We start from the raw sequence: 27,949 nt of genomic DNA on the forward strand, positions 1-27,949 counted from the left end.
ACACAAATTGTAGGCATTGTGTTTATTTTAGTACAAAAAACAAGTGGCAATTTGGCTTTCATGAAAATCTCTGGCACAGATAGCTTCCGATTAAACTCTGCCAGGCAGGGCCCTGCAGCAGGTGGGCCGGAAGGGCTCCACCGTCCAGGTGCAGCAGAGAGGCTCTTTGGCTCCTCCCATAAACCCTTCCTATACCAGGGAGTCGCGCATTGATAAACCTACTGCAAACGTGCGTGCGCGAATATTGTAGTAATTCTGCAGCCAACAACGCTAGAAGGATTAATACCTGGATGTAATGGTTCTTAGGGGGGTAACGGACGCCTGGATGGGGAGGGAGGGGGGGGGGAAGGTGGTACATGGGTGGCGGGATGCATGCGTGGAGTGATGAACACGCTAAGCATGTCGGGATGTGTGCGTAGGAGCAGGTGGGAGTGTGAGGGAATATATAGTTGGGACTTTGGAAAGAGGTGGGAGGCAGGCGAGCGTATGTGTAGACAGAAACGGATGGACGCATATATCCGCTTATGACTGAACATTGGCATGAATGGGCAGTTGGGTCAGGAGTGTGTCTATGGAATGTTGCTGGAGGAGGAAATGAATGGATATCCTTGTACATGAAGTGTTCAGTGAGCTGGTGAACATGTGGAGTGGAAGGGTATGGAGATGGTTTGAAAGAAGATTTTTCCGGACCTTTGAGAAGACGCGTGAGTGGCTGGGGTGACGCTGGGTGCATGCATCACTCAATGGATGGATGGATGGATGGGTGAATAGATGGATACCCTCGTAGGCAAAGCGGTTAGTGAGTTGGTAAACGGGTGGAGTGGATGGGTATGGAGATGGTTTCGAAGAATATCCCGTCAGGGGGAACCCTGAGAAGACGCGTGAGTGGCTGGGTACATGGGAGGTGGGTGGCTACCTGGACACATGGTTATGCAGATAACGGGTCTCGATGATGGGTGGAGTGATGGTAGGTGGCTGTCAGTCTGTGAATGGAAGGATGGAGTGGCAGGGGTGAAAGGGCGGTAGCAGGCAGAGATGTTTGAACAGCACTGGCATGGCTGTCCTATAGCGTGGAATCAAGCCCGGCAGGAGAGGGGTTCACTACACTTCCAGGGGTGACACTGACCCTTACCTGTAGCCCTCACACATCTCACTCGAAAGACATGATTGAAGTGCCCAGGGAGGGTGGCTTTATAGCCCTAAGCCACATGTGTGCCATGTCTCAGCAAGTAATGCATCCTGAGGGCCAGAGTCTGGTTTTAGTGCCAATAAACCGACTATAGAAGTTTAGGGACAGGATTGGTTGGATAAGAAAAGCCAAATACAGAAATACGACACCCAAGGTGGCTTCAGGTCACACACAGAGGACACAAACCTGCGTGAATGGCACCGAAGCCGCACTTCAGGCCTTGGGGCCCCTCAGGGGTCTGGCCCACAGTTTCATTAGCTGCCCGTCCAGCAATCCAAAAACATACAGACCCTCGGCTGCATCCATCAAGTCGACTTCCAAACACCACCCAGTCAACCATTCACACACGCATTCATCCACCCACCACTAACACATCCATCCACCCGTCCCTCCATCCATACACCACTCACTCATCCATCCACCCATCTGTCCCTCCATCCACCCACCACTCACACATCCATCTATTCGTTCGTCCACCCCTCACACATCCATATGCCGTCCATCCATTTACCCGTCCCTCCTTCCATCTAGCCACCCCTCACACATTCATCTGCCCGTTGTCCCTCCATCCATCCAACCCTCACACATCCATCTGCCTGTCGCTCATCTATCCACCCTTCACACATCCATCTGCCTGTCGTCCCTCCATCTATCTGCCCGTCGTCCCTCCAACCATCCACCAACCCCTCACACATCCATCTGCCCATCGTCCCTCCATCATCCACCCACCCCTCACACGTCCATTTGCCACCAACTTTCCCTAGTGAATCCACCCACATAGACAATACAAACACGAAACATCAAGTGAAGCAAATTAACATAACGCCAACCGTGCGCAGAAATAATCCAGGTGCGAAAAAAGCACACTGCAGGCCTCACACAAAACTTCCAACTTTTACACAGCGCTTTCCGCGTAAGGGCAGCAAGTTCTTAACACATTAAGCCATCATACAGCTCATACTAAATGTTAGATGAACTTCACTTTATGCACACGCCTGTATAGAGAGGGCTCTAAAAGACTTGCCGCATGCTGTCGCAAGGGCCTTGTGACTGAAGGCACTTTGCTGAGCCAGGTTCTAAATTGCTAAAAACATTTGTGGCCACGCTCCTGGTAGCCCTCCCTTGCGCCCCACCATTTCCCGTGCTCACCCTGTAAGGGATCATGCTGCGCCAATGGCGGACTTTGAACCTGGTTGCTGAGCGGGAAGGGCTGTGTGGCCCCATCACCGATACTGAAGTCGTTGGGTTGCGCTATTGCGTTTATCCATTCCATTTCGACAGCTCCCATGCTCATTCGACAAGTCACCCTGCATTTCTAGTTTACCTTCCACTTGGACCGCCCACTTTTTTTTTTTTTTAAGGAAACCCTCCCACAAAGGGACTCAAACCCACGATCCTCAGATTGACATACATCTGACGCATTAACAATCCGGCCACCTTGGAACAAGTTTTAAAACCTGGGCCGCCCTGCCTGGCTTCCACGCCTATGTAAGCGGCCCCGCTACTCCGGTAAGGCAACTTCATCAAATAGCCTCCTACCTGTGCAGACACTTCCCACACGTACCGCTTACCTAAATATATATATATATAGTGCAGTTTTATATTCACAGATGATTGCTATAGCTGTTACTACGAGACAGTCTCGAAGCAGCTGCATAAAATTAAGATACCTAATACCGATCAAGATATTCGGTAAAGCGGCTGCAATAAGGTACAAAAAATATATATCGACCACCGTTCATAAATAACCCCGGATCTTTTACTCCCGCCTAAACTGAAGCTCAAACCCGGGTCCCCTGGGCCAAAGCCGACCGCTCTGACAAATGAGCCACACTCCTTTGGCCCGTATGCAGATTGAACCTACAACCTTGATGTTATTGCATCCTAGAATAATACTACACTACTCCATGGCCCCTCATGAAAGATGCCTTTTTGGGTTTCTGTGGGACTGTGGGAGATTTGCTTCGATCCAGTGAGGCGGGCGAGAGGTCCACATTTTGTACCAGATTATGATACTTTCCAACCCCCTTTGATTGGATGGTATAGTCTGCTGGGTCTGACTCCTTAGTTGGCGCTGTTAGTACTCACCCCCCTCTTTACAGTTGTTCTAAGAAATATAACAAGAACATCTTATTTGAATGCATTTAATGTGCTAATATTATGAGAATATCAATTTTATTTTACAATTTAATTTAGAACCGCGGTGAAACTATAGAATTGTTGCAAAATGTTTGATGCGATTGTCAGATATTCCTTTTTATGACGGGCACATGCTGATGAGCTTTGCGGGGGTCAACAGGGAGTTAAAGACATTGTCATTTACAACGTCATTACTTGATTAATGCTTCACAAAGGAAAAAAAAAACAATAACATTTTCAATGCCAATAGCTAAAAACAATGTCATTGCGAGACCTATTGCATGGTAAATGCTTGTTTTGTTTGCAGTGGAGTGATTTTATTTGCAGAGCACTCTTGCCATTCATATGACCTTGTGGCACTGGAGAACCATAAAATAGGAAATAGGTTACGATGGTGGGTTGGTGGAAAATAAATGACGTATGTAATCACAAAGGTTTACTTTGGACAACACTGTACAACCAACCATATATATTGTGCATGAAAAGAGTCTATAACTTTGTCACTCAATCAAATTCATTGCAGTCAGGATAGGAGAATATATCTGAATACCCAAGGCTACTATAAGTGCAAGACTAATGACAGAAGGTTAAAAAGATTTTATTCATCATAAAACACACAAATCTACACAATTGATGACACTGTGTCATAAGATATAAAAAACATTACAAATTCATTAAATTTCATTCAAAAAACACAATACAAAATATCAGACAACATAAATTTAAAATATGAACGAGAGTACAGAAAATAGACCAAAGACTTAGTCTTAAATTGATCACATCCGTAATACGTGTTTCTCAAAAACTGAGACTGGGTGCTGTACTCTATTGGCACTCGAAAGTCTCAGTTATAATACAGATTGTGGTCCTAGCAAATCAGGTGTCGACGCGTTTCGATGGAAGAATTATAATGCCACCTTTTTCAAGACAGACGTATTATGACTCTCGAAAACTAATAAAAACAGGAACAATTAAAAATTACCTCGTTTGCCATAAAGGTTTGAGGGGATATGAATATGTCTTGAGCACAAACTTATTAATATGTCTGGGCTTCAGGGGCAAACACCTCCTGTTGTCAGCATTGCTTGTCTATAGACTGACTAGAGGATGTACCCAAAGCTAAAAAAAATAAGATCTAGGTCTAGACAGTTCAGGAATCCTGTCGGTAGCAGAAGCTATAATCCTCACGTTCATAGCACAAAAATTCTGCGTGGAATGTCCTCAAATTTGGGTAAATTGTTGTTCCTATGATTTTGTTTTCCTTTTATAATGGAAAATGTAGGGGTCAAAGAACATCTTGCAGCGATCCTATGATGATATGGATTCGCTAGCAGGCGGCAGCCTCACGTCCTCCGTTCCTGTGACTGTAGAATAATGCGGATCAATAAAAATAAATGACACCAATGGTAAAAGGAATTTAAAGAAAGGTGCTTACAGAGATCCTTAAAAGGAATTGGGAGGCGGAGGTGGGACAAATGGACGAACAAGAATGGCATGAGGCGCTGGCGTCTCCACGTGAGGTGGCGATCCCATCCAAAATAAAGCTGGTGCAGCTTAAAATACTGCACCGGATATATTACACTAGATACACACTTCATAAAATAGAGAAGGCAGTTACTCCGCTCTGTCTACGAGGATGCGGCCTCCAGGGCACCTTCTTCCATACCATATGGGAATGTCCTGACATTACTTTGTACTGGGGGGAGGTTATGACGACGGTCTCCCGGGTTACCGGTCATGATGTCCCGCCAGAGCCACGGATGTGTTTACTGAATGTGTGGGACGCTACTGATCTTAACCATGCTGACCGAACCTGGGTGGCCGTCGGACTAGCATTAGCGAAGAGGAATATTGGGCAATACTGGGGGGCGCAATCAGCCCCCTCCCACATGAGGTGGTGCCGAGACCTAGACGGTGCCATGACGGCGGAGAGGGTGGAGTGTACAATCAGGGGCTGCCCCCGGAGATGGCAGAGGGTCTGGGGAAAATGGAACACATTTAGAGGCAATATATGCGAACCCCCTTCGTCAGACTCCGAGTCCGAACTGAGCGAATAAAATAAGGACATCGTCGCGCCATAAGGAAAGACACAAATGGAGAAGGGGGAAGATTGGTAGGTGGAGGCGTGGGATGTGTGAATATGTTTAGATGTAATCGCATAATAGTACCATTAAAAGTGTTGCAACTTAATAACTATGATAACAAACTATGTCATACGAATGAAACCTGTAATGAAAAAAGGTGTTCATTTCTAATTAATAAAAACTGTTTACAAAAAAAAAAAAAATTGTGTGCACTACCATTAGTGGGTACAAAAATAAACCTTTCGGGCCTAGTGACACATAAATCACTCATTCTTTTTTATTTGAAGTGACGAGGTAGCCAGAAGTGGATTGCTCTTTGTGCCCCGGGTAGACTGCTAAGTGCATGCTCGATCTGAGCCTATAAATGCTTTTTTGTACTTTTTGCCAGTGCTTGTAGTTTTTGAGGCTGATTATTTATATGCAAGCTTGTTATTAGCTTTGAAATAGGAAACAACCGCAGAACAAGTGATTGTAAATAGAGCCGAGGTTTGTTTTTGTGAAGCAGCTAGTTGGGGGAGGCTGTGCTTTTGTTGGACGCAAGCACTTCTCACTATACAAGCAGAGTAAAAGCACATAAATGGTAAAAGCACATGTAACAGGGTCAGTCTGTATGTGGTCCATATGGGAGGTTACAAAAGTGCAAACCGAAGGATTAGTCGCCATTTAACCGCTCAAAAGCAGGAATTTAAGGTTAGTAAGAGGAGCCAAAAGAAAAGATCGGAGGAGCTAGAAGCTCATCTTCTAGACACAGCATGCCTCGCCGAGCAGCGCATGCGCTGCCTTGCCTCTAACTAAAATGAATGTGCAGTGCGGTTGATGAACCATTCACATACCCTGCACTGTAGAGGCAATGCCGTGGAGGGTAAAGAATTTATCTATCACACTTAAAGGCATAAGAAAAAAGCCACCAATAGCTTTGTAGTGATGGCAACTAAAGAAACCCTTTTGTTTTTAGTTCTCGTCTGGCGTTATCAGCGCGCATGCGCCGCTCTCGCCATGCGAGGGCTTCTTGGAATCAATATGGATTCCGAAGCTTTCAGAGGCAGACTAGAAGCCCCGCCCATCTTTTTAATTCGCTGGCGTCATCCTTCATGCTAAACGCTGGCTCACGATTGAAAAGGAGACTTAATAGTCCCTCCTTGTTACCGCCCTGTCCACTTCTGCCCCCCGGAATTGGATCTCTCACTTGCGGCGTTACATGGTCTCCTTCAGTAGCTGGGATGCACTCTTACTTTGTCATTGTGAGCGCGGGCCGCCTGGGTCGAGCTTGTTTTACATGTATTGAGGACAAAGCGCTAGGCTTTCACGGACGCGCTTGTTATTCTTTAACTGCTAACAGGTTAACAAAGTTAAAATGGCCTGCACTGTTTAACGCGTGCACTCCAGGAGTGAAAGATGCATTTAACTAATAGTTTTACATGTACTAAAGACAAAGCGCGAACACACGCTTCAAAACCATTTTACCGTGTCTGGCTGCAGTCGTGTGCGCATGCACACAGTCCTGGCGGTATTCCGCAGCGCCGAGCTGTTGGGGCTAGTTTGTTAATTCTTTTAGGCAAGCCCTTACAGATTATAATGGTGTCATATTAAGCGATTTTATTTGTTGCAATAACTCATGTTGGTGAACATCCACACTTGGAGGTGGTAGCCTAGTGAGCGAACATCCTAAAAAGATCAAATGCTTGACTTAGACAGTCTTTCCTTTATTACTGCTCCCAATGCGAGTCAGTCACTGTAAACAAAGTTAAAATGGCCTGCAATGTATATCGCTTGCACTCCGGGAATGAAAGATGTGCCAAAATTGTGCCAGTTTTACATGTATTGAAGACAATGGTTTTGCGTCTCCCCAAAACGATGCTACAAAAATGTCTCAAAATTTTGAGATACGAAGTCACTGATATTCTTGTTTAAAAGTGATATTTACTCTTCCTACGTGTGTGTAATGTTATCACACCCACCTGTTACATCTTAAGGAAAAATTAGTGTTAGAAAAGTGTTTATTAAATGCACACAAATGCATTCTGGAAACCAGCACGCTTTCCTCACGTATATACAGTATTTCTTGCTTTGTGTACTAAAGTAAATTAAATGTTCTCTTTCAATACTCGTGTCTTGTTTGATTTATTTTTGACTTGTATAGTAGAGGCTACACAAAACCATTATATTTTTCTAGTAACTCAATAGATATTTTGTTACATGAGATACACCATCTTGCAAATGCGAAACTTCGAACACGCTTTTTGTAACTTTTTTCTACTTGGCCCTTTTATCTGTGTTTTTGGGCAATCAAATGCTAGTCTCCGAAAAAAATAGCTTTAAGAAGATTTCATCAAGCATTGGTTAAAACAACACAAACGTAAACTGCACCGTATCTTGTATTCTTAATAAATTCCAGGAATGTTTTATTTAGGGGTTCCAAACGTTTGCAGTTGCATCAAGTGTGCTTTGCTTGTTATCTCTCTGCCTGCCTATGCAGCCCTAAGACCGCAGCCATCAACTGCCACCTACCCAGTCCCTAGTTTCTCTCGTAGGGGAGTTGAGGCTCATTTTGCGCCCTGTCTCCTGCAGGCTGAAAGCAGCGAGGAACTTATGTACCAGATATACAATTATCTGATGGGTAACAAGGACATAATGGCTCAGAGCTAAGGCGGCCGACCTCGGGGCAGGGGAACCGGGTTCGAGTCTCTGCAGGGACGCTCAACGTTCTGTGATTCTGGGCAAATCACCTAATTTCCCCAGTGCCTAACAAAAGAAAGCATTGGCATAGCCAATACGTCTCGCCTTTGGGACCTGCTGCATAACTAAATACATATAAGGTCCCAAAGGCGAGACCTATTGGCTATGCCAATGCTTGTTTTATGTAGTCATTTTTTTTTTTTACAGTTTTGAATTGCACAGACCCGGCCAAAGAGCATTTGAGTGCTTTACAATAGAACTAGACTACCTTATGCATTGTGTTTCTTTTTAGGCATATGGTGATTACGTGATTTACCCAGCATCATAGTATATTGAGCCCAAAATGGGATTTAAATTTGGTTCCAAAGTCTGCATCTTTAGCCATAAGGCCACATCTCCTCTCATCTTTGCAAAGCACTCCATACTAGACCAAATTCCCCATTCCTTGAATTCTAGTTTCACCAAGTATTAAATAAGGCCCATTTAGATTTTTACACCCTAGCCTAAAGACCACTTTAGTAGTGAAAATGCACATTTTCCAAAACCAATTGTAATCCAGTTTCATACTTACTCATACCTAATCTTTTGATCATCCTTCATCAATTGATCTGTCCAGGTGATGTTCATATTTTGCGTCAGCCCACTTCAGCCACCGGCTCTCTACACTGTGAATGACTGATTTTTGCTTTTGCAGATATTAAAAGTAATCCTCTTAAGTGTCAGGGCTGTTGGGTCACCCTCTGGTTTTTCCATTCTTCGTTTTCCTTTTTTAAAAAAAATTTATGAACTTAGATATATAATTAATTTTTGTGAAGGTTTATTTTTGAAATTTTTTCTGCAAACTTATGCACCTCACCTTTAGACAGTTGCATTTTTACATTTTATTACTTTTAAGCGTTTAATGTCTATTGCATTTGTTTGAAAAATTTAAATAAAAACTTTGCAGTCTCTTGAAGGCCAGACAGGAAGCACACCTGTATCCACTGGTCTGTAGAAGTCTTTTGTTCCTATTTTGCTTCTATCCAGTGGGGGGTGGGGGATAAACTCACTTCATCCATTGGATGCCTCGCACTATTAATAACAGCTTTTTATTCTGATTAAATTTGGATAGCTGCCTGATTAGGATTGCGCTTAATTGCTGGTGCAAGTGTGCCTGAACTGCCGGGCCTCTCCTGTATTTTAAAATGTATTATATTTCTGCCATTTTTTGGCATATAATTGCAAAGAAGAAAATGCATAAATATTTCTTTAAAAATTAAACGCTTACCAAAGCCAGACCTATTAGCTTTGTCAATGCATGTTACATTTGAATATTGTAATTTCCACACAGGGTAGCCAGGACTTGGAGGGGCAGAGAGAAATAAAACTGCAATAGCATTTCCACTGTTTTTATTGAAATTTTGTGTTGAGTATGAAATTAGTCATGTATAATTTTGTGGAAGGCCTGACTGCCATTTCAAAGAGCTTAATTTTGGTGATGACTAGTGCATTTGTTCTATGTGTGATATCTGATAGACATGCAGCCGCAGATTCCTTAACTTTTGAATTCTCCACAGGTGTCAGACTGGATCCAGAAATTTTTTCTGCAGTCCCTCTGTGCACCAGGGGACGGCGCCTTACGACTCCATGATGATGTTGACTCCTGTTGTGATGTCAGTGGAGTCATATAAGTCCCCTCCGGCACTGAGACGTCATTTTCTTCTTTTCCGCACTGTAACCCAGATCCAGAGAAGCGGTTCTTCAGGTCGTATTTTCTGGTTCATTTCGACAGCTTTGTCGTTGGGAACAGCGTGCCTTTCTCTGATGTTGTCAGACTTTAAGCCTTGTGGGTCCTGTACTTGACAAATGTCGGTTACAGATTCGCATAACGTTTGTATGTGGTGTTTCAGAGAACACCATGACTCTGAGGATTATGGCTCCTGCAAGAGACTGAAGCCGAAGGCGCTCAAGGAATGCCATATGAAGTTGCTGGCGGCACATCTGCCGTGGTCCTTGGAGACCTTGTGGCCTCTCATCTTCTTCCATTGTGGAGGTCAGTTTCTTAGGCTGTTCCAGGAGCCAGAGTCGTTCTCCAGGACATCGTTCTTCAGAAACGTCCAACAGTAAAGTAAGCGCAGGCATTTGAAGTCTCAGCATCCCTCGACTTCACCGCATGAAGATTCATTGTGCCTGTCTCCTCCTGCTTGCCAGTTGAGGCAGTTTGCTACTCCGCCTCACATCTCCCCATCTTTCCGGGAGCCGGGGCATTGATGACCCAGCTGAGATAGTATTAGAACCCTCTAAATATCATCTTTGGGGTCCCACCTTCCACTGGAGCGCCCATGGGCCCCAAGGAGGTGAGGGGAGCCATGCCAGTGGGTTTGTACTCGGTGTTGGTTGGGCCATCGGCATATTTGGGTCAGCGTCGGCCGACTCCATTACAGCACCAGTGCACAGCCCTTCGGGGACTTAATCTTCGACGTCCATGATTGATCAGCCGACTCCGACATTGATGTCGGCAGTGCTGATCAAAGTCTCTCCTTCTATCGACGTTGAATCGTTGCCTTCTCAACGTCGATCGGCGTCAGGATGCTCAGTCAGTAGAACAAATTGGGGTGGGGGGGGGCATTTTCACTTCTCAAGGTGAGACTTCTGGGAGTCGCCTTGTGACAGGTGATGCAAGGGAGTCTGGTCCTTTTTTAGCCCATTTCTAAAACTATTCCATCACAAGTGGAAGAAAGTTGGATATCTGCTCTTGGTGAGGCTAGTGGGCTGGAGTCTTCTCAAGCCTCGGGGCTACCTTTACCTCCTAGTCTCGCTTCTGAGGCAAATTCGCCTTCGCAGATGTGTTGCCACGGCGGAGACGTCCTCTGACCCTTAAATGATGTCCTTTATCAAGGACAGTCAGGGAAAGAGCCTGTTCTTCCATACAATGAGGTCCTGTTCGATATATTGTTGGGTACTTGGTATAAACCTGACACAGGGGTCTCAGTGGACCGCGCTATATTTCTCAGGCATCTGCATCCTCCAGGAGATCAAGTTTGTCTCCTCAGACATCCTACCACTTCTAGCCTGGTAGTTCAGGCGGCTGTAGCCTTTTGATATATGGATTCTTTACCTAAGACCCCATTAAACAGGGACTCTAGGAGTCAAGATGCATGTGGCTAGCACATCTTTGCTTCTGCTAGATATGCCTTAAGGTCCTGGATGTTTTTCTCACGCTCTGTGGGGTCCTTAAAGACCATGTTGCCATCACGACTTGACAGTCTCTGTTCTGTTGTTGAAAACTTGATTAGAGATGCCCAATATGCAGCTGAGCTAATAATCAGATGTGGCATGGATACTACTGATTCAGTAGGCCAGGTCAATGCTTCTTCTGTGGCTCTCCGGTGTCATGCATGGCTAACAACTTCAGGCTTTTCAGAGGCTGTACAGGTGACTGTAGTCGATATGCCTTATGACCTTGCCCATCTATTTTGGGCTCAGGCTGAGTAAGCATTGAGACACTTCTGTGATAGGAGAAGTAATACAGAATCTCAATTACTCTTTCTCTGTTTTATGTAGTGATTTTTTGGGGTTATGATTCCTGGTGAAGGGATCATGCCAGTTTTGATGTGTTGAACTCTTCTCCTGCGCATTTGTTCCATGGAAAAATGCTTCTCCTTGTTGTAGGACTTTCATTTGGAAAGCTCAGGCCTAATTTGTTAGGCATTGACACATTCTTCTTTTGATTCCACCTGGTTGATGTTTGTGCAACTGCAGATTTTGTTGTTTTAATACTGTCTGTAACAGTTTAAGTGATATAAGTAATCCTGAGGTAATTACTTTTCTTTTTTCTTCTGATAATGGCCTTTTTGCTCAAGAGGTCATTTGCAGGTGTTGTCTTCAACTTAGGAAGTTTACCTTTTCACATGCTTCTTTCAAAGCAGTTTTATATACTCGTATGTATTACTGTTCACTCGTAGTATCTCTTATAAGAAGCATATTACTTATACCAATGATGAGACCTTGTATACATAATGTATACTTGTTTCCTGTGGTAACTCTGAATTTCCAACTTGGGGTAATTTTGGTCTCTGGTTTCTCCAAAGCAGTCCTTTTCGCTACTAACAGGAGTCCATTTTGCATTGAAGTCAGGTGGTGCCCGAATACCCTTTGCGTTGGATAATTTTAAGATTATGCTCCCTGGTGAGGGGGTCATGCCAGTTTTATTATGTGGGTTCTTTACCTGCACATAGGAATTCGTTCCATGGAAGTATGCTCCTTTTTGCAGGAGACATTACATTTGACAATTCAAGGTGTCTGATTTGTATTCTTATGAATACTTAGTCTTTGTTTTCTCAATTCTTTGAGCTGATATTTATTCATTTGTTCAATTTTAGAGCATGGTTGCTCAGTGGAGTATACTTCTAAGGTTTTCTAAGGTGCAGTTTCTGTGTGTTTACCTTAGGGCTGTTTACAACAATATTTTACACTGCTGGAAAGATTTCTGTTTCATCTAAAGAAAAGGTTCGCTTTTTGACCCTTCTTTACTTAAGAACATCCTGGATATTTCCATACTCTTTAGAATTGGGACTTTGATAGTTATACATTTTCTGTCAGGAGGTTGGATGTTCTCTGTCTCTTTGGGAACATTTCTCTTTCCCTATTAATCATTGTTATTTGATGTACCTTACCGTCCTTATAGGGATCATAGTGCGAACGTATGATCTGGTACCTGAGCACGTCTGTCTTGCACGCAGATTGGATTTTGGCTCAAATGCCTTGTGGACAATTACTCAAGCTGGGTTTCCTTTTTCTGTATTTTTTAAGGGGCTAGGTTTATTTTATTCATATTGACCTTCTTGGCCAAGTGTGGTTGTGCTGTCTATTGGCAAGGACTCATTTTCATGTGGGTTTTCTTTAGGTAGTACCAGCCTGTTAAGATATTTTTCACAGGTATACTTATTTTAGTGCATAATCACCCAAGGGGTTTCATTGAGGGTGTGATATCTCTCTTGATATTATATTGAATGGTACTTTGGAACTGGTTTTTCAGTTCCGTTTATCCATGTATGTATACACAGTTTACTTTACATAAGTGTGTTGCATATGTGTTTTCACATGCTAAGATATTCTATGTGTAATAAAGAGGATATTACATTAAAAAAAATGTTGTGAGATGCGATTGCTTCTCTGTTCACTGTAAACTTTGAGTTCAGATCTGTATGTATGCAAGGCACGTGGATATATAGATCTGGGTACAATTGATCAACATTTATTGCAGATTCATATCTATTTAATTGCCATCTGTTCATCTTTATGTCTTGACTGTTGTCAACATAACATAATTTTTTTTTTTATAATGGACTATGATGTTCTTCTGTCTTGATACTTGGATTGATCTTCCAGATCTGTCTATGAAAGGGTTCATTCATCATAGTTTTAATTGGGAATGGATTTTGGAAGCCAATCTTTTTTTGGGATTATCAGGACAGGTTTCCTGCAGATATTTATTTACTGATGTACAGAATGCAGGTTAAATGGCATTCGCTTTCCAAGCTTTGGTCGCAGAATTTCTAGTCCCAGGACTCATTCATCCTTTGGGGGTTAAATACTATTGTCTGACTGTTGTCAGTGTCTTCTGACAGGGTATTATCCTGTTGCCTTTGAGGCTTTGGTTCTCCTGTGCCTGCGAGGTTCTTTACATTGTCTGTGGTCATTGCCACAGTTTTTATGGAGAAACATGCCCTTTTTCATTTCATTCCAACGTAGGTCTGGTCTGTGGTTAATTTCGACCAAATGGTTCTCTGAGATCTTTTGTAGGATTAGTTTGCAGACCCTCCTCCAGGTGGGCATAGCTATGGTATTTAATTCATAAGTTAGGGAATATGCAGATAGATGTCTCAATTAGATGAACAAGTTACTTACCTTCGGTAACGTATTATCTGGTAGAGACACAGTCTAGGTGCAAATTCATGAATGCCCTGCCCATCCTTCCCACTATGTTAACGATCTGTGCTGTAAGGCTTATACCCTTTTCAGTACTGGTTTTACATACCTGTAATCGCTGTTTCATAAAATTCTGTAATTCAACAGAACATTTGGTCTTACTTCTTAAAGCTTGATTTGGAATTACCATACCCTTAATTTCCACTTGCTTCGTCACAACAGTGAGTCTTTCCTTATGGGCCTTGTCTGGGTATTATCATACCATGTATTTCCATTTTCTAACTGTTTTAAAGATACTTTGATGTTTTTGGCACACTGTTTCCACAGCCAGTTTCTACAGTTGCTCTGCGTTTTAGCGTGGAAGGTTTCACAGAAGAAACTGATGTCTGCATGCCGGAGAGGACTTATATGACTGTTATAAGGCGCCATCCCCCGGTGCGCAGAAGGACTGCAGAAAACATAACGCATCCAGTATGACACCTGGGGAGAATTCACAAGTTAAGGGCTCTGCAGCTATACTGTCTCTTCCAGATAATGCATTACCAAAGGTAAGTAACTTGTTCTTCTAGTCATTGAATATGTGAGTGTTGGACATTCCAGGCTGGTTAGTTAGTGCCTGGCCGTCTTGGGATGTACTTGCTGAAGTTGTGCATCTGCATTGAAGCATATTTCTACACATCGATATTTGTGTGGTGACTCTCCTGTACAACACTACACTATGCATGAAGAAATATTAAAATGCCTTCAAAATATATTGCGTTGGACATAGGTGTTTGTTTGTGATAGTGTAATACATTATGTATTGAAATTTCTCACATAATCCCCCAAAAATATACATGTCACATATGCAAACTAAAAACATGCAGGTATGACTTACCTAACGGTAGTTGTCAACATGAATGTCATGGAGGAGGTAATAGGAAAGATTCAGCTCCGCACTTTGGAAGGAGCCTACTCCAGGGTTGATGTCAAGAGCGGTATGTGCAGATAAGAGCGGTGGGAGGGGGGATAGACTCTACAGATGGCAACGAGGACAAATGTAATATTTAATTTTCCCTTGTCGTCGTCTGTCGAGTACCCTCTGCCGCTTTGCTCTTACCTGCACTGGCCGCTCTTGTTTGATGTAGATGTTTTGGGAACAGATCAGCAATTTGAGCTTGCTAGCAAGTCACTCTGCAGATTAATTAATTAGTATGACCAGGCATAGCAAACAGTTGAAGACCTTAGTTCCACTCTCTCCTTGTCTGTTACAGCTCTGGTGCTGCAAGGAAAATGTTCCTGCTTGTGGGGAAGTGACAAAAGTGGGTCATGTTTCCATCTAACGAGATTTTTAATTTTATGACATGATCTCTTAATTGAGTTTCCATTCAATTGGGGTTTTATTTGTGAGATAAGATGGTCCTTCAGCGGCTCGTGATGATTTGCCATGTTTAAAACATGAAATAGATCATATCATGTCCTTGGTACCGTCGTTGGAAGTTCCCTAGAATTGGGCATCTTTGTTATCAACCTCTGAAGATTAAGGAAATCTATAAATTCCTAATAAAAAGCAGTGTTGAGCGCGACAGCTGCCTGGCCTGATGGCAACACCCGTCACTCCAGAGACGTACTTCCTCATAGGCATTGGTTATCGGTGAACGTGCACAAACAGTTGCATGTTCTATCGGGCAGAGAGATCTAGCAGATTCCTTAACTTAGAATATCCCCACAGGCGTCAGACTGGATCTGGAAAATCTTTTTTTCCCAGCAATACCTCTGCACGCCGGGAGGCGGCGGCGCCCGGCTCCGTCCTGACGTCGTCCACGGAAGTGACGGCAATAGAGCCATATAAGCCCCTCCCGGCATGCTAACAACAGTTTTTCTTCTTTTCCGCGTCCTAACGCGGATCCGGTAAAGTCATACCTCGGTCTTGTTATTGTTTATTGCAGGCCTTTTCGACGCCCTTTCGCGTCCAGGAACAGTGTGTCGATGCTCTTGTGGGCTTCAAACCGTGCCGGCCCTGCTCGACAAATGCCGGCGACGGACCCTCACGAACTCTGTATATGGTGCTTGGGAGAGCACCATGACTCCGCGGAGTGCGATGTTTGCTGCCAGCTGTAGCAGCAATCACTGCGGGAACGCCGCATGAAGCTGCTGTCTGCCCGGATGTCCTGAACAGACCCCTTGCGACACAGGTTTCCTTCTCCAGCGAAGTCATTCACGCGGCAGGGCCGGTTACGGCACCGTCGCCGTCATTCGCCTACCACAGGTAAGCATTGCCCCCCCCCCTCACCCTCTCCCTGGCGCGTCTTCGGGCCCCACAGAAGGGGTAGGGACTACGGTTGGGACCCCGCCGGCGGGTTTACCCTTGACTCCAACCGAGTGCCCTGACTCTGACACTTAAGTCGCCGCAGGTAAGCATTTGCCTCCCCCCCCACACCTCCCTAGCATGCCTCCGGACCACATAGGGGGGGTAGGGACACCGCCGGCGGGTTTACCCTCAGCTCCAACCGAGTGCCCTGACTGTGACACCAGGGTCGCCGCAACGTAGGGACACGGCCCGGAGGGTCATCCCACGACGTCTAGCCCTTCCATAGAGCTGTCGCACAGCCTTCCAAGGCTCCCTACGGCATCGGTGGTGGGGGCTGCGGCGTGGTGCACGACACCACTTGGGCTCTCTCCTGCAGGTTTCCACCTCGGGGAATGTTAAGTCTACGCTGGTCCCACTCCGAGCGGTCAAGGCCTTTTCGGAGGTTGCCGACGCCGGCTCGACTCGAGGAGTCGGGGCCTTCGGAGGTCGCGGCTCGACTCGTTGAGGCCATTTCGGAGGTCGCCAGCTCGACTCGAAGGGTCGAGGCCTCTTCGGTGGTCGCCGACACCGGTTCGACACCGGTTCGACGCGAGGAGTCGAGGCCATTTCAGAGGTTGCCTGCTCGACTCGAGGAGTTGAGGCCTTTTCGGAGGTCGCCGACACCGGTTCGACACAAGGAGTCGAGGCCTCTTCAGAGGTCGCTGACGCCGGCTCTACTCGAGGTGCTGAGAACTTTTCGGAGATCGCCGGCTCGACTAGGGTGGTTGAGGCCTTTTCGGAGGTCGCCGACGCTTGTTCCACTCTGCCAGTCGGGGTCTCTACAGAGGTCTCAGACGCCGGCTCAACGTCGCCTCGACTCTGATCGGCGCCGGTACAGTCTCCAGCTTTAGTGGTGGAGCATGTGGTCCCGGTGGGTTCACCACCCCCTGAGTCTTTCCACTGCTCTCCAGAGCAGGCACCAGTGGAGCATTGGCCTACTCATCCTGCTGCTGAGCCTCTATTAAGTGGCCAGTTTAGCTTGCGTCCATCACCTACTGATGGCCTGTTTTCACCACCTCGTGGGGCCATGGAGGCTAGTGGGACTTTCGTCAGGGCTGTTTGCGGTGCTGCAGACATTTTAAGGATGGAGCCGCCCTCAGTCTCTAGTCCTTCAGAGCCTTTGCTGGATATTCTCCACCAGGGTGCGGGGAACATGGAACCGTACCTTTTGCAGAGTCATTGTTTGACATCCTTCTCGGAACGTGGGCATGGCCCTCCTCGGGGGACCCTGTGGATCGTGATGTGGCACATCGACCCGCTCCCACTGACCCCGCGTGTTTGACCCTCCATCCTGGAGCTGGAGGACTTGTGCTTCAGGCAGCTCTCTCTGTGACTCCTGTTCCGTTGCATCCTCCCACTCGGGAGTTTCAGTGGTTGGAGTCATGTGGCCGCAATGTGTTTGCTTTCGCCAGCTCGGGACTCCGGTACCTCAACACGTTGTGTGTATTTGCTCGGGCTACATTTGCCCTTTGAGACGCTGTTGACCAGCTCCTCCCCTCCTTGCCAGGGATCTCCCGTGCTGATCTGGCCTGCCTAATCAGTGATGGCCATGATATGGCGCACTTTCAATTCGGTCTGCCATGGACACCATGGACAATGTGATCGTACTATGGCCAGGTCGGTTGCCATACGCCGCCACGCATGGTTGCGGGATGGCGTTTTCCGAGAGCATGATCAGGCGCGGCTTAAAGATATACCATTTAATGGGGTCACTCTTTTTGACACCCATGCTTATTCAGCGGTCAGGCGCCTCCTGTATATGTGTCTCTATTCTGTTACCCGTTGTGGGCCGCAGATGTTCTGGGTGGCGTGGCTGCTCAGCCGTGTTGTTAACTTATTCTGGTACAGCTGGTTAAGCTGTGTTTACCTTTCTTTTGAGCCTCTGCCTACGAGCTTGTCTCAAGAGGGACCCTTCTTTTGTAGGGTTGTGCCTTACCCTATGTGGGGTATTTGTTGGCAATCATATTGCTACTCTTCTTTGCCAAGGTACCTTAGCGCAAGCTGCCTCTTCCTACTGTTGTAGGATGTCTCCTCTGGTGAGTTCCATAGGCTTGGTTTCTCTCCAAGGTTTACCATTGGTTATCTACAGTTGGTTCGTAATACATCCCCGCCTCTGTAGGGGGGTTTTGTCACCCTGGCATGTTCCTACAACCTCGCTGTGCACGTCTTGCCTGTCTATCAGTGGACATGCGCCCCTGGGGGGTGGGGGTGCAGGTCTTCCCTGGCACGGTCTCCAGTTCCTTGCTTTTCGCAGGACACGGGGTCCGGTTTGTCCTTCCTGTCCTGTGCATATTCCTAGTTCTCAAGGAGTGGCTCTGGTCTATGCTTTTCTGCCTCTGGATCTGTGCTCCACCCCTGATGTTTTTCTGGATGTGAGTTCTTACTCCCATTATGGCACAGGTGCTTCTTTAGGTGGCATTACTGTGTGTGTATTCTTCTCGACGTTCTCCATTTTGGTAGACGGTGTCGGTCTTTGGCGGTGTAGGCTTTTGGCACCACGCTTCTGTCTGTGCCTTCTTTCTATCCTTTATGGGCAGTCTTGTGGTCTAAGTTTCCGCTGTCTCACGGGAGACCAGGATTCTTTCCCCTCGGGGACCTGTTATTCTTTCTGCATTCTTAACTGTGATGCAGCACACTGGTGCCGTGGTGCCTCTTGCATTACTCCCCTATTTAGGATTTAGTCACTCCACGTACGTGTCGACATTCCTGTCTCTTGTGTGTACATCGTGGATTCTACACGCCACTGGGGTGCTCGCTTACTAAGTCTTTTTTGCCTTAGTGTCAGACATTCTTGCTTACCCTTTCCTTTGTAATAGTGTCCTCTTTGTGTTCATAGCCTTGCAGGTTATCCACTCACAGTGGTGCCTTTTAATTTGTTTGGCTGCATGCCTACGTCCTGAGCTATTGCTCAAATGGTGGCTCCTCTGTCTCTGTTGGCACTAAGCTCTGGGCTCGGCCCTGCCACTGTTGTCAAATGTCCTAGGCAGTACACATTAAGGTTTTTTTTCTTCCACCCATGGGCCTCATGCTTCGGCTGCGGTTCTCCCTGTTTCTTGTGGCTTCCACTGTGGTGTATGTTCAGGCGGTATGCTCTACCGTTCTCATTTTGTTTTGGCCCTTGGTACTTCGCTCCTCTTGGGTTATAGGGACTGAAGCCTGGATCCTTCTTTGAAGGTCTTGCTGCATTGTTTCTTACGTTGGCACAGAACTTTCTGGTTCTGTTTTCCTTTCATCTGTGTCTGGGCAAGAGAGGTCTCACACCGTCCCTCGTTGGTTTGGTGTCTTTACCATCCCTTGTTCATGCTCCTTAAGGTGGGTCAATGGTCTGATGCCCGTTGTCCTGGTATTGCGGTTTCCACAATTTTTTCATCAGCATCTTGACGAATATGTTCTCCTGGAACTTGGTGATTGGTTCGCATACCCTCCTCCTATGGGGTATGTCTTTGGTATCTATTCTAAGTTAAGGAATCTGTGGCTAGATGTCTCTATCAGATGGAAGAGTTACTTACCTTCGGTAACGGTATATCTGGTAGAGACACGGTCTAGCCGCAGATCCCATCCTCCCCACTCTGCGAAGACCTTTTCATATGGTGTTTTTCCACCTAGCCTCCCTCTTTCTGGTGGCTTTGGTCTTCCGGAGGAGTGCTCTCGCACCTCACTCTGGGGTAGGGTGTGTTGTTCTACGTGGGGCCCTTCGGACTCCCCTCCGTCCTAGTGTTTGGTTGGTGGCGTGCTCTCGCACCTTCCTTTGGCAGCTTTCGAGCCCTTTGGCTCTCCACTCCGTCTACATTTTAAGGTGGTTCAGGTCTACTTTTTATTACCTTCTCGTGTTTTCATCCTGTGCTACTCATGCGTGGAGTTATTCTGTTTAATTCCCTCCCACCGCCCACACCTATGCCTCCTCCTTTCTCTGGCAGTCGGTTGGGTTGGGTTCTCTTGGTGCTACAGTTCTTCAATCTCTGGAGTGTGTGTGTGGTGAACTTTCTAGTGGTTGTTCACTTCTAGTCCCTTGTCTTGCAACATGTTGCTTCAATATTGTGGTTCTTTTAATTTACCTTATGTGGTGACAGGCTTTGCCTCGTTTGTCATATCTTTTGTGCCGCTGTTGTTGCCCCCTCGAGGGGGGGCGTGGCTTGGCAATTTGTTGGGCCTTTGCTCGCAGCAAGTACTCTGTGGGCTTCCTTCAGCCCCTCTGGGAACTGGGTGCTTTTTCAATGATTTTATTCATTTTGAACACATACTGTTCCTATGCTATCGCAGTTTTGTTTTTGCACGGCTCCACATTGTGGAGCGGAAAAGTTTCCTGTAGAAAACTGATGTCAGCACGCCGGTAGGGGCTTATATGGCTCCATTGACGTCACTTCTGTGGACGATGTCAGGACGGAGGAGGGCGCCGCCGCCTCCCGGCGTGCAGAGGTATTGCAGGGGAATTTTTTTTTTAAGGATCCAGTCTGACGCCTGGGGGGATATTCTAAGTTAAGGAATCTGCGGCTAGACTGTGTCTCTACCAGATACATCGTTACCGAAGGTAAGTAACTCCTCCAATAGGGAGGCACTAAGGCACCGGAGAATACCGGCCCGTCACACCAAGGAACAAAGTCCAACAGCAGTTAAAGGCGAGTAACTTATTCTTCTAACTACCAATACTTCTGCCCTAAGAGTTAATGTATTTAAGAGATACCATGTTATTTATTCAGCTTTAATAGTTCTCTCCGTCACGTGTTGTTCACTGCTCTTCTGTTGCAGGTTAGAGACAAGAGCAGTAGTGATGGAATCCCGTGGAAAGGAAGTCCTTGGGCAGCACTGCCCTTCCTTGCTGTTTTGACTAATTCCTCTAAATCTCACATAATTTTCATTGCCGATTGCAAACCCTCCTTGTTGTGCATCTCTGCTGAATATCTTTTCTGTTTAATCCATAGATTGAGGAGGAGATGGTGGCATTGCAGAACGAACGCACGGAACGCATACGAAGCCTTTTGGAGCGGCAGGCCAGAGAAATCGAAGCCTTCGACTCGGAGAGCATGAGGCTAGGGTTTAGTAACATGATCCTCTCAAACCTCTCCCCCGAGGCGTTCAGCCACAGCTACCCGGGAGCTTCTGGTTGGTCCCACAATCCTACTGGGGGCCAAGGAGCTCACTGGGGTCATCCCATGGGAAGCCCACAACAAGCATGGGGTCACCCCATGCAAGGTGGGCCTCAGCCATGGGGTCACCCCTCTGGATCCGTTCAAGGATTGCCTCGTAGTAGCGCAATGGGGATCCGCAACAGCCCCCAGTCTCTGAGGCGGACAGCTTCAGGGGGACGGACAGAGCAGGGCATGAGCAGGAGCACAAGTGTTACTTCACAAATATCCAATGGCTCACACATGTCTTATACATAACTTTCAGCAAGAGGTGGAGAATGGCAATTCCACTGGAGCCATTTGCCAATGGGAACTGCCTACAGCCATTCATCACAGTAGCCTCCTCCCACTGGTACTGTGGCACCAAGCTTCGTGCACATGGTGTATTTTATTCCTTTTGTATAGCATTATGGTTTGTGTTTACTAACTTGGATGTCATACAAATGGGCCGCAGGATTTTTTTCTTGTGGTAATTAAGGGGAGTCAGGGAGGGAGAGGTACAGGAAAATAATGTAAGAAATGTTCTTGATGACTGTCATCAAAGCTTGTTTTCCTCAACACTGCTGCCAAATCTAAACCCTTTACCGAGCACCCCTGATTTTCCTGTAAGCACTGGTGTCCCCCAACAGCTGGCCTGGTTTAAGTCCATGACTAGACACTCCATTTTCATGTTAACAGGTTACATTCGCACGAGGAAAGACCATCATATGCTAAGTTGTAGTACGGTGAGTTGGCAGTGAATTCGTCTGATTGAATGTGTCACAAGATAGTTCATCTGTTTCCTGCAAGCCTTTATGCCTGAGCGCTCATTATGCCATAGCCAAAAATATTTGTTAAGAGTTGACTTATTCTGTACACTTCGGTAACCACAACATCCAGAAGGTGCAGCTCTCTGCTACTTATGAAAAAGCCCACAGGCTACTAAATCTGAGATAATGAATTGCATTCTTTTTTTTTTATTTTATTATAATTTAGTCGGAAAGTCATTCCCGCTTCCACCTACACAGACGTTTGCAGTCTAGTGACAGATCAGCCTGCGACTTGTTTTTCGGCGATGTTTGGTCAGTCAGTGTCAGTTTACCGGTGCGTTTTTATTGTTTTCTCACTTGATAAAGTATAAGTAGAAATAATATAATTACATGTTAAGTTGATAGTTTACCTATCTGATTTTCCGATTGCGCTGCAAATTCCTACAAGGCTCAAGAGAGGAGTTATTACCTGACTTTTCAAGAGAGCATCTCTGCTTTCTGTTAAAAGAACGACAGTCAAGATGAAGACATCCGTCCTACAGACGGTTTTCTGCAAGACTGCCGTGTTAGCCAAGTAGCTGTTACAGCGTTCTTGTTACACTACACACCCACACTTGGAATTCAGTTTTAGGCAGACTGACAGTTGCTTCCTCGCTGCCGTAAACAATCATGGTGGAGTTGAACCAGTTTTATTGTCGCAGCCGCCGACACACTTTTATCGCAGTTTGTGGAGCATTTAATTTTACCTCTGATCTCGTTTCCAGCAAGCTTGGGTTTCACTTGCTCATTTTCTGCTTTGGTATTGCTTGTGTACCGTTTTTTGGTTCCGAGTAGCAATCGAATGTGTTTTTAAGCGGAAATCGTTTACCTTCCTCTTTCACATCCATTCTTCACGTACCAAACAAGTGCATTGGTGCGATTTAAATGTCCCATTTTCTTAGCTCGCGGTAAAAAAAAAAACGTTTTGCACCGGATGGTAAACACTCAAAAAGGACAGTGCTGTACTCGGGAATCGTTGTCACTGTATCCAATGTAACCATTACAAATGCCCATTAAATGCCAACGCCTCTCGCGTGCTAGCACTTTAAACACAGTGACAACATTCCTATTACTATTGCAAAAGCATAAGAGGGTTGAGAATATTAAATCCCCTAGTCCGCTTTGTGCCATTGTTTAACCAATTATTTATCCAAACAGATTCCGCCATGCAAGAGATGGAAATAAAAGAAAAATGAATTGGTTTCTTTGCCAAGGCTTCTTAAAACTTGATTTTGTTTACACTAAACTGTTTTATATTAACATGCCACTTGATTAGTGATATGTCTCTGACACTTTTTATACACGTTAGTCCCATGCCGAATACTTCAAACTATTAGTTCCATAAATAGGTTATCTGCTATTAAGCCAAAATGTATCAGTTTCTGAAACTATTTTTAGAGTCACCTGTTAAGTTAATATTTCGTTTGAACACTGATGTCACATACCAGAGGAGGAAAACGAGAACTAAAGTTCCAACCAAAAAAAAGCGTTTTCTGGGATATTCAAGAGGAGTTTAGTAAGGTTGCCCCTGGCATACATTTGAAGGCTAATAAGAGAAATTTCTTGACTGAATGATTGCGAAGTCATTCCTACCATTGCCAAGACTTTCAGAGCTACAAGAAGGGCGGACCTATTATGAGCAAAGCTCGCAATAACTAGAAAAATCGTATTTCGGTTAGGTAGTTGGGGGTAAGTTCATGCTGTAGTGTAGTTCCTGAACAAAGCAAATCGGGCACCTTGACTGCCTGTCCACACACACACAAGCGTGCTGGCTGGATTTCCCACTGTCTGAAGGGTAACCTTAGTTGCAGCATTCATAAATGTACCACATTGTCATAATTCTAATTTGTATCGATGCTCTCATCTTGGACCTTTTCAGCTGAAAAATTAAGATGCATCTGGCAGACCGATCTGAAATAATAAGAGTGTACTATAATTGCTTCTCACTCATGCAGCGTTTGGAACCCCACATGTAGAATCTTCCACTTTCTGAGCAGGTGCTGTCCTATAATTAGTGTTCTTCGGGGGCAAGGACGTGCGAGGTTGTTAAGGGAAGTAGAATACAGAAAAAATCAGCTGATCACTAAACCATTGACTGAATGCACAATAAAGTTTGTCTCTGGTATAAAATAAATATACAAATAGGTATTGCTGGCAGCTGTAGATAAATAAGTCGGTTGTTGACCCTTGCCTTTACAGGCATATCGCATGTCAGCCATCTTAAACAATTAGTTTAACATTGTTACAAAGGAATACAACATTCATTTAGCAGACTCCTAATATTGTAGCAATAATATTAATTTACCTGAAGTGTGAAGTTATCCTGTTTTACATGCTTAAATCCGTACAGATTGTTCCCTTGTGTGTATCTTGTATCATAGATTGTATTCCGTCTTTCACAGTAGAAAAGTCGTACTTCTTTCCAGGCTAAAATGCTTAATTTTGATACATTTATTATACACCATTTGTCTTATATATGCCCCATTCAAACTCATAGCAGCGCCCTATTTCACCCAGTACACCAGAAAGTGTACTACGTTTTCTTATGGTGACAGCTCTGCACACCTCCCTTCTTTAGTTTACTTTGGCACCAGCAGTGATTTCCTTTAGGACAATGAACTCATTGCCAAAAATATGAGCTTTGTTGTCCCAAACGCCACAGAAAGTTTGCGATATTGGAGTTAGTTAAGTGCTCTGTGTGGTATTACACAATGCAGCCCTAAAAAGTGTTTTAATGCGGTAATCCATAGGTACTGCTAAAGTAGGAATAATTAAATGGAATAAACTAGAGTGTCCAGAGAATTCTAATCACAGGAAAAGGCTCTCTTCATTGCTTATGTATTTACTTTACAGGCACCCATTTAAGTCATTATAGCAGTGTTTGTATTGTGAGCAGTCCCATAACAATTATCTAAAATGTGTGTTAAACAGCGTGGATATAATCTTTTCTACACTGTTAATCTCCCCAGCCAGCTCACCAAATCGCACCATGCCTGTCATTCCATTGACGCGCACAATCTCATAGACATTTGGTGTTTTCAAGGTGATCAGGCAAAGCAATAAGGAAGCATACACAAACTATTGTACATCCTAGTAGTTCGGGTTCCTAAGAAACCCGATCTCGCCATAGCAAGTTTCAAAGTCCAAATAAAGGAGGGCACCAGCATTCAGCAACATTTTATTTTTATACAAATCGGAAGGGCTTTAGCGAGTGTTCAGTCTCCACTTGGAAGGCAAGATTTTTGAATCCTCATGTTAATATATTGGCAATTGATTTCTTAATTTCACTTGTTCTTTCTTGTTCTCAACTGATAGCACTTAATTGGATGGAGTGAGTTTTTAAACCTAAAATGTTAGTCACTGGATTGAAAGTTGAATTTTTATTTAGCGAAAGTCTATATATGTCAAGTTAAAGGAATTCCGAGGAAATTAAGATAAGAAGACATTTGTATTATGGATGCCTTGTCTACCTTTTGTGGCTTAACCAGTTCCATTCTTATAACAGTTCTAAAACCTAGACCTTGCTTAAACACTCATTTTCTATTTAGCAAGACCGTACAGGTCACCTGTAACTGACAGCTTTGATCCATAATACTGAGGTAACTGGCCATAGCATAAATGCTTTACAAGTAACAAAAGTCAATATTATCTAATGGTATGCCAAGTAAAAAGTTAGAAAAACAACGATTTGGGTGATACCAATGTGCATAACATTGGAATTCAATTGACTTGTCCCATTTCACATTATCAGACTTTTTTTGCGCCGTATTTCGAAACATATAATTAAATCCATAGTAACTTACCTTTCCTGCCTGTGAAAATATTCACCGGCTTAACATGGAACAGGTTTTTCCAACACAAAGTGAATATATGTTCTCAAAAGACCGTGGTTTGCAGATCCGAATTGCACAAAAAAGATAAGTTGAGACCCAGCATTCCCATCTGTTCCCAGAGTGTGTAAAACGTTTTAGAATTTTAGCCTATTTAATAGATTCAATGTATGATCTCTGGTATCTGGATTGCACATCACTAAAATGGACAGAAGATTAATGGAGATATTCTTCCTCAGCGTTTTCCTAATAAAGCAATCCAAATTCGTCATCAGGCTTAAGAAAATGGAAAGAAAAGACCCCAAATATCAACATTGTATACCTTTCAGTGCATAGTCTATTGATCAGTAGCATGCATCTAGGCTATGTCTGATGTCCACATCAGACCACCTCCTTGGCCTAATGTAGTGTGTCTAACAGTAGGGTGTATAGGCGACTGATGGACTTGTTGAGCGTTTTCTTTGCACTTGTTTCTATATAAAAGGGAAAATGTATACTTCCAAATTATAAATCTGGAATAAACATTCTTCATTTTACTGCTTTAGACAGTTGCTTTAAAATCTAGCTTATCGCTTCAGACAATTTCTTTAAAATGGGATCTCACCAGATAGTGTTTTTTCATGCCTCAATGTATTGAGGTCTTTTGATGGCAAACATGTTGATAGCAACTGTTTCTTCCTTAGAAGTATCCGTTGACAGCATCTGTGTTCTGTTACTCTTTTAATAGTGCAGCACAGTTATGCCCATGCAGGCCCTGGTAACTTGTCAGAGCGGTTACGTCTCTGCCTCCTCATGATAATGGATATGATTGCCTTTCAAGTGCAGTGATAAAACTCTGTGCCAGATACCTCTGGCGTTGTAATATCAAAATTGTAGCAGTCCAAAATAATACAAAATTTTCCACATAGTGCAGCAGTATTGCCTTTAACAGTTTCCATGGGTTTTTGATTGTTTTCTTACAATATTTCATGCTGCCTTTCCTCTTAACTTCCGCCTGTACCGCCAATTCATAAACTGACCTCAGTAAAGTAAAAAATGCTGTACTCATTCTACATCGAAGGCTGTTAATTACACAATCTATTTATAAATGACTAATTAATGTTACTTTTGGTTGAGAGGTAACGTTTTTTCAGTTGCATCTGCAAAATTGAAAAAAGTTTTTTTTTCAAATAAAAAAAAATAGATCAGGGCATGGTGTCCTTCTGACAGTGAAGTAAAAGGAATGCCGCAGGACCTTATGTCCTAATTGCAAAGCATGTATTGTGACCACACGAGCAGAAACATTTCCACTAATTCAACCGATTCAGGAAAATAAGTGCTCACGATAAGCAAGATTGACCACCAACAAAAACATTTACTTCAAAACATCATGAAAAATTTATTTTTTCAACATTTCACTTTTAATTTTCTTTTCTTTTATTATTGAAAACATTCATCTATGTTTGCTAAATTTTTCACTTTCCTACTTTGATGGTAGGCTACCTGTATATTTTTGAGCCTAGTTCGCATGCCCTCTGTTTTTTATGCCCTGGTTTTCTTTGAAGCATCATTGCAGCAATACTTTGAGCGTCAACCCACTGTTAATTAATGAATTTTAATTTGTGAGGTTAGTATTAATGGGGAGAAGGTGCTCAGTAAGCTTTAAATTTCGCCCTACTGATGTCAAATGGAATAAAATTCCTTTAAATGCCTGGAGTATAATCCAGGACTTGTGGATGTAGCTTGAAGCCTTATGAGTTGCGACTGAGCATCTCACTATACCCCTCCTGTGTAAACCATTGTTTGAGTTCAAATTCAGTTTTACTTAATTTGCTCAACGGACACAAGCAAAGCTACACTTTCTCACTGTCTCACATACAAAAGGGAGACTAATTAGATATG

General features: G+C 44.4%; 1 protein-coding gene across 4 annotated transcripts in view; it reads left to right on the forward strand.

The window, feature by feature from the left end:
• TAOK1 (TAO kinase 1) overlaps positions 1-26,354 on the forward strand; it is a 1,366,047-nt gene extending 1,339,693 nt beyond the window's left edge. For all 4 annotated transcript variants that reach the window (XM_085649205.1, XM_085649204.1, XM_085649206.1 and 1 more), the window contains exon 20: positions 21,247-26,354. In XM_085649205.1, the coding sequence (XP_085505331.1) occupies positions 21,247-21,708 (462 nt within the window). In that variant the 3' untranslated portion in view covers positions 21,709-26,354. The remainder of the gene's footprint in view (positions 1-21,246) is intronic.
• Positions 26,355-27,949: the final 1,595 nt, after the last annotated feature.

This window comes from Triturus cristatus, chromosome 3_2 (genome assembly GCF_964204655.1).
Source record: "Triturus cristatus chromosome 3_2, aTriCri1.1, whole genome shotgun sequence".
Lineage (NCBI taxonomy): Eukaryota > Metazoa > Chordata > Amphibia > Caudata > Salamandridae > Triturus > Triturus cristatus.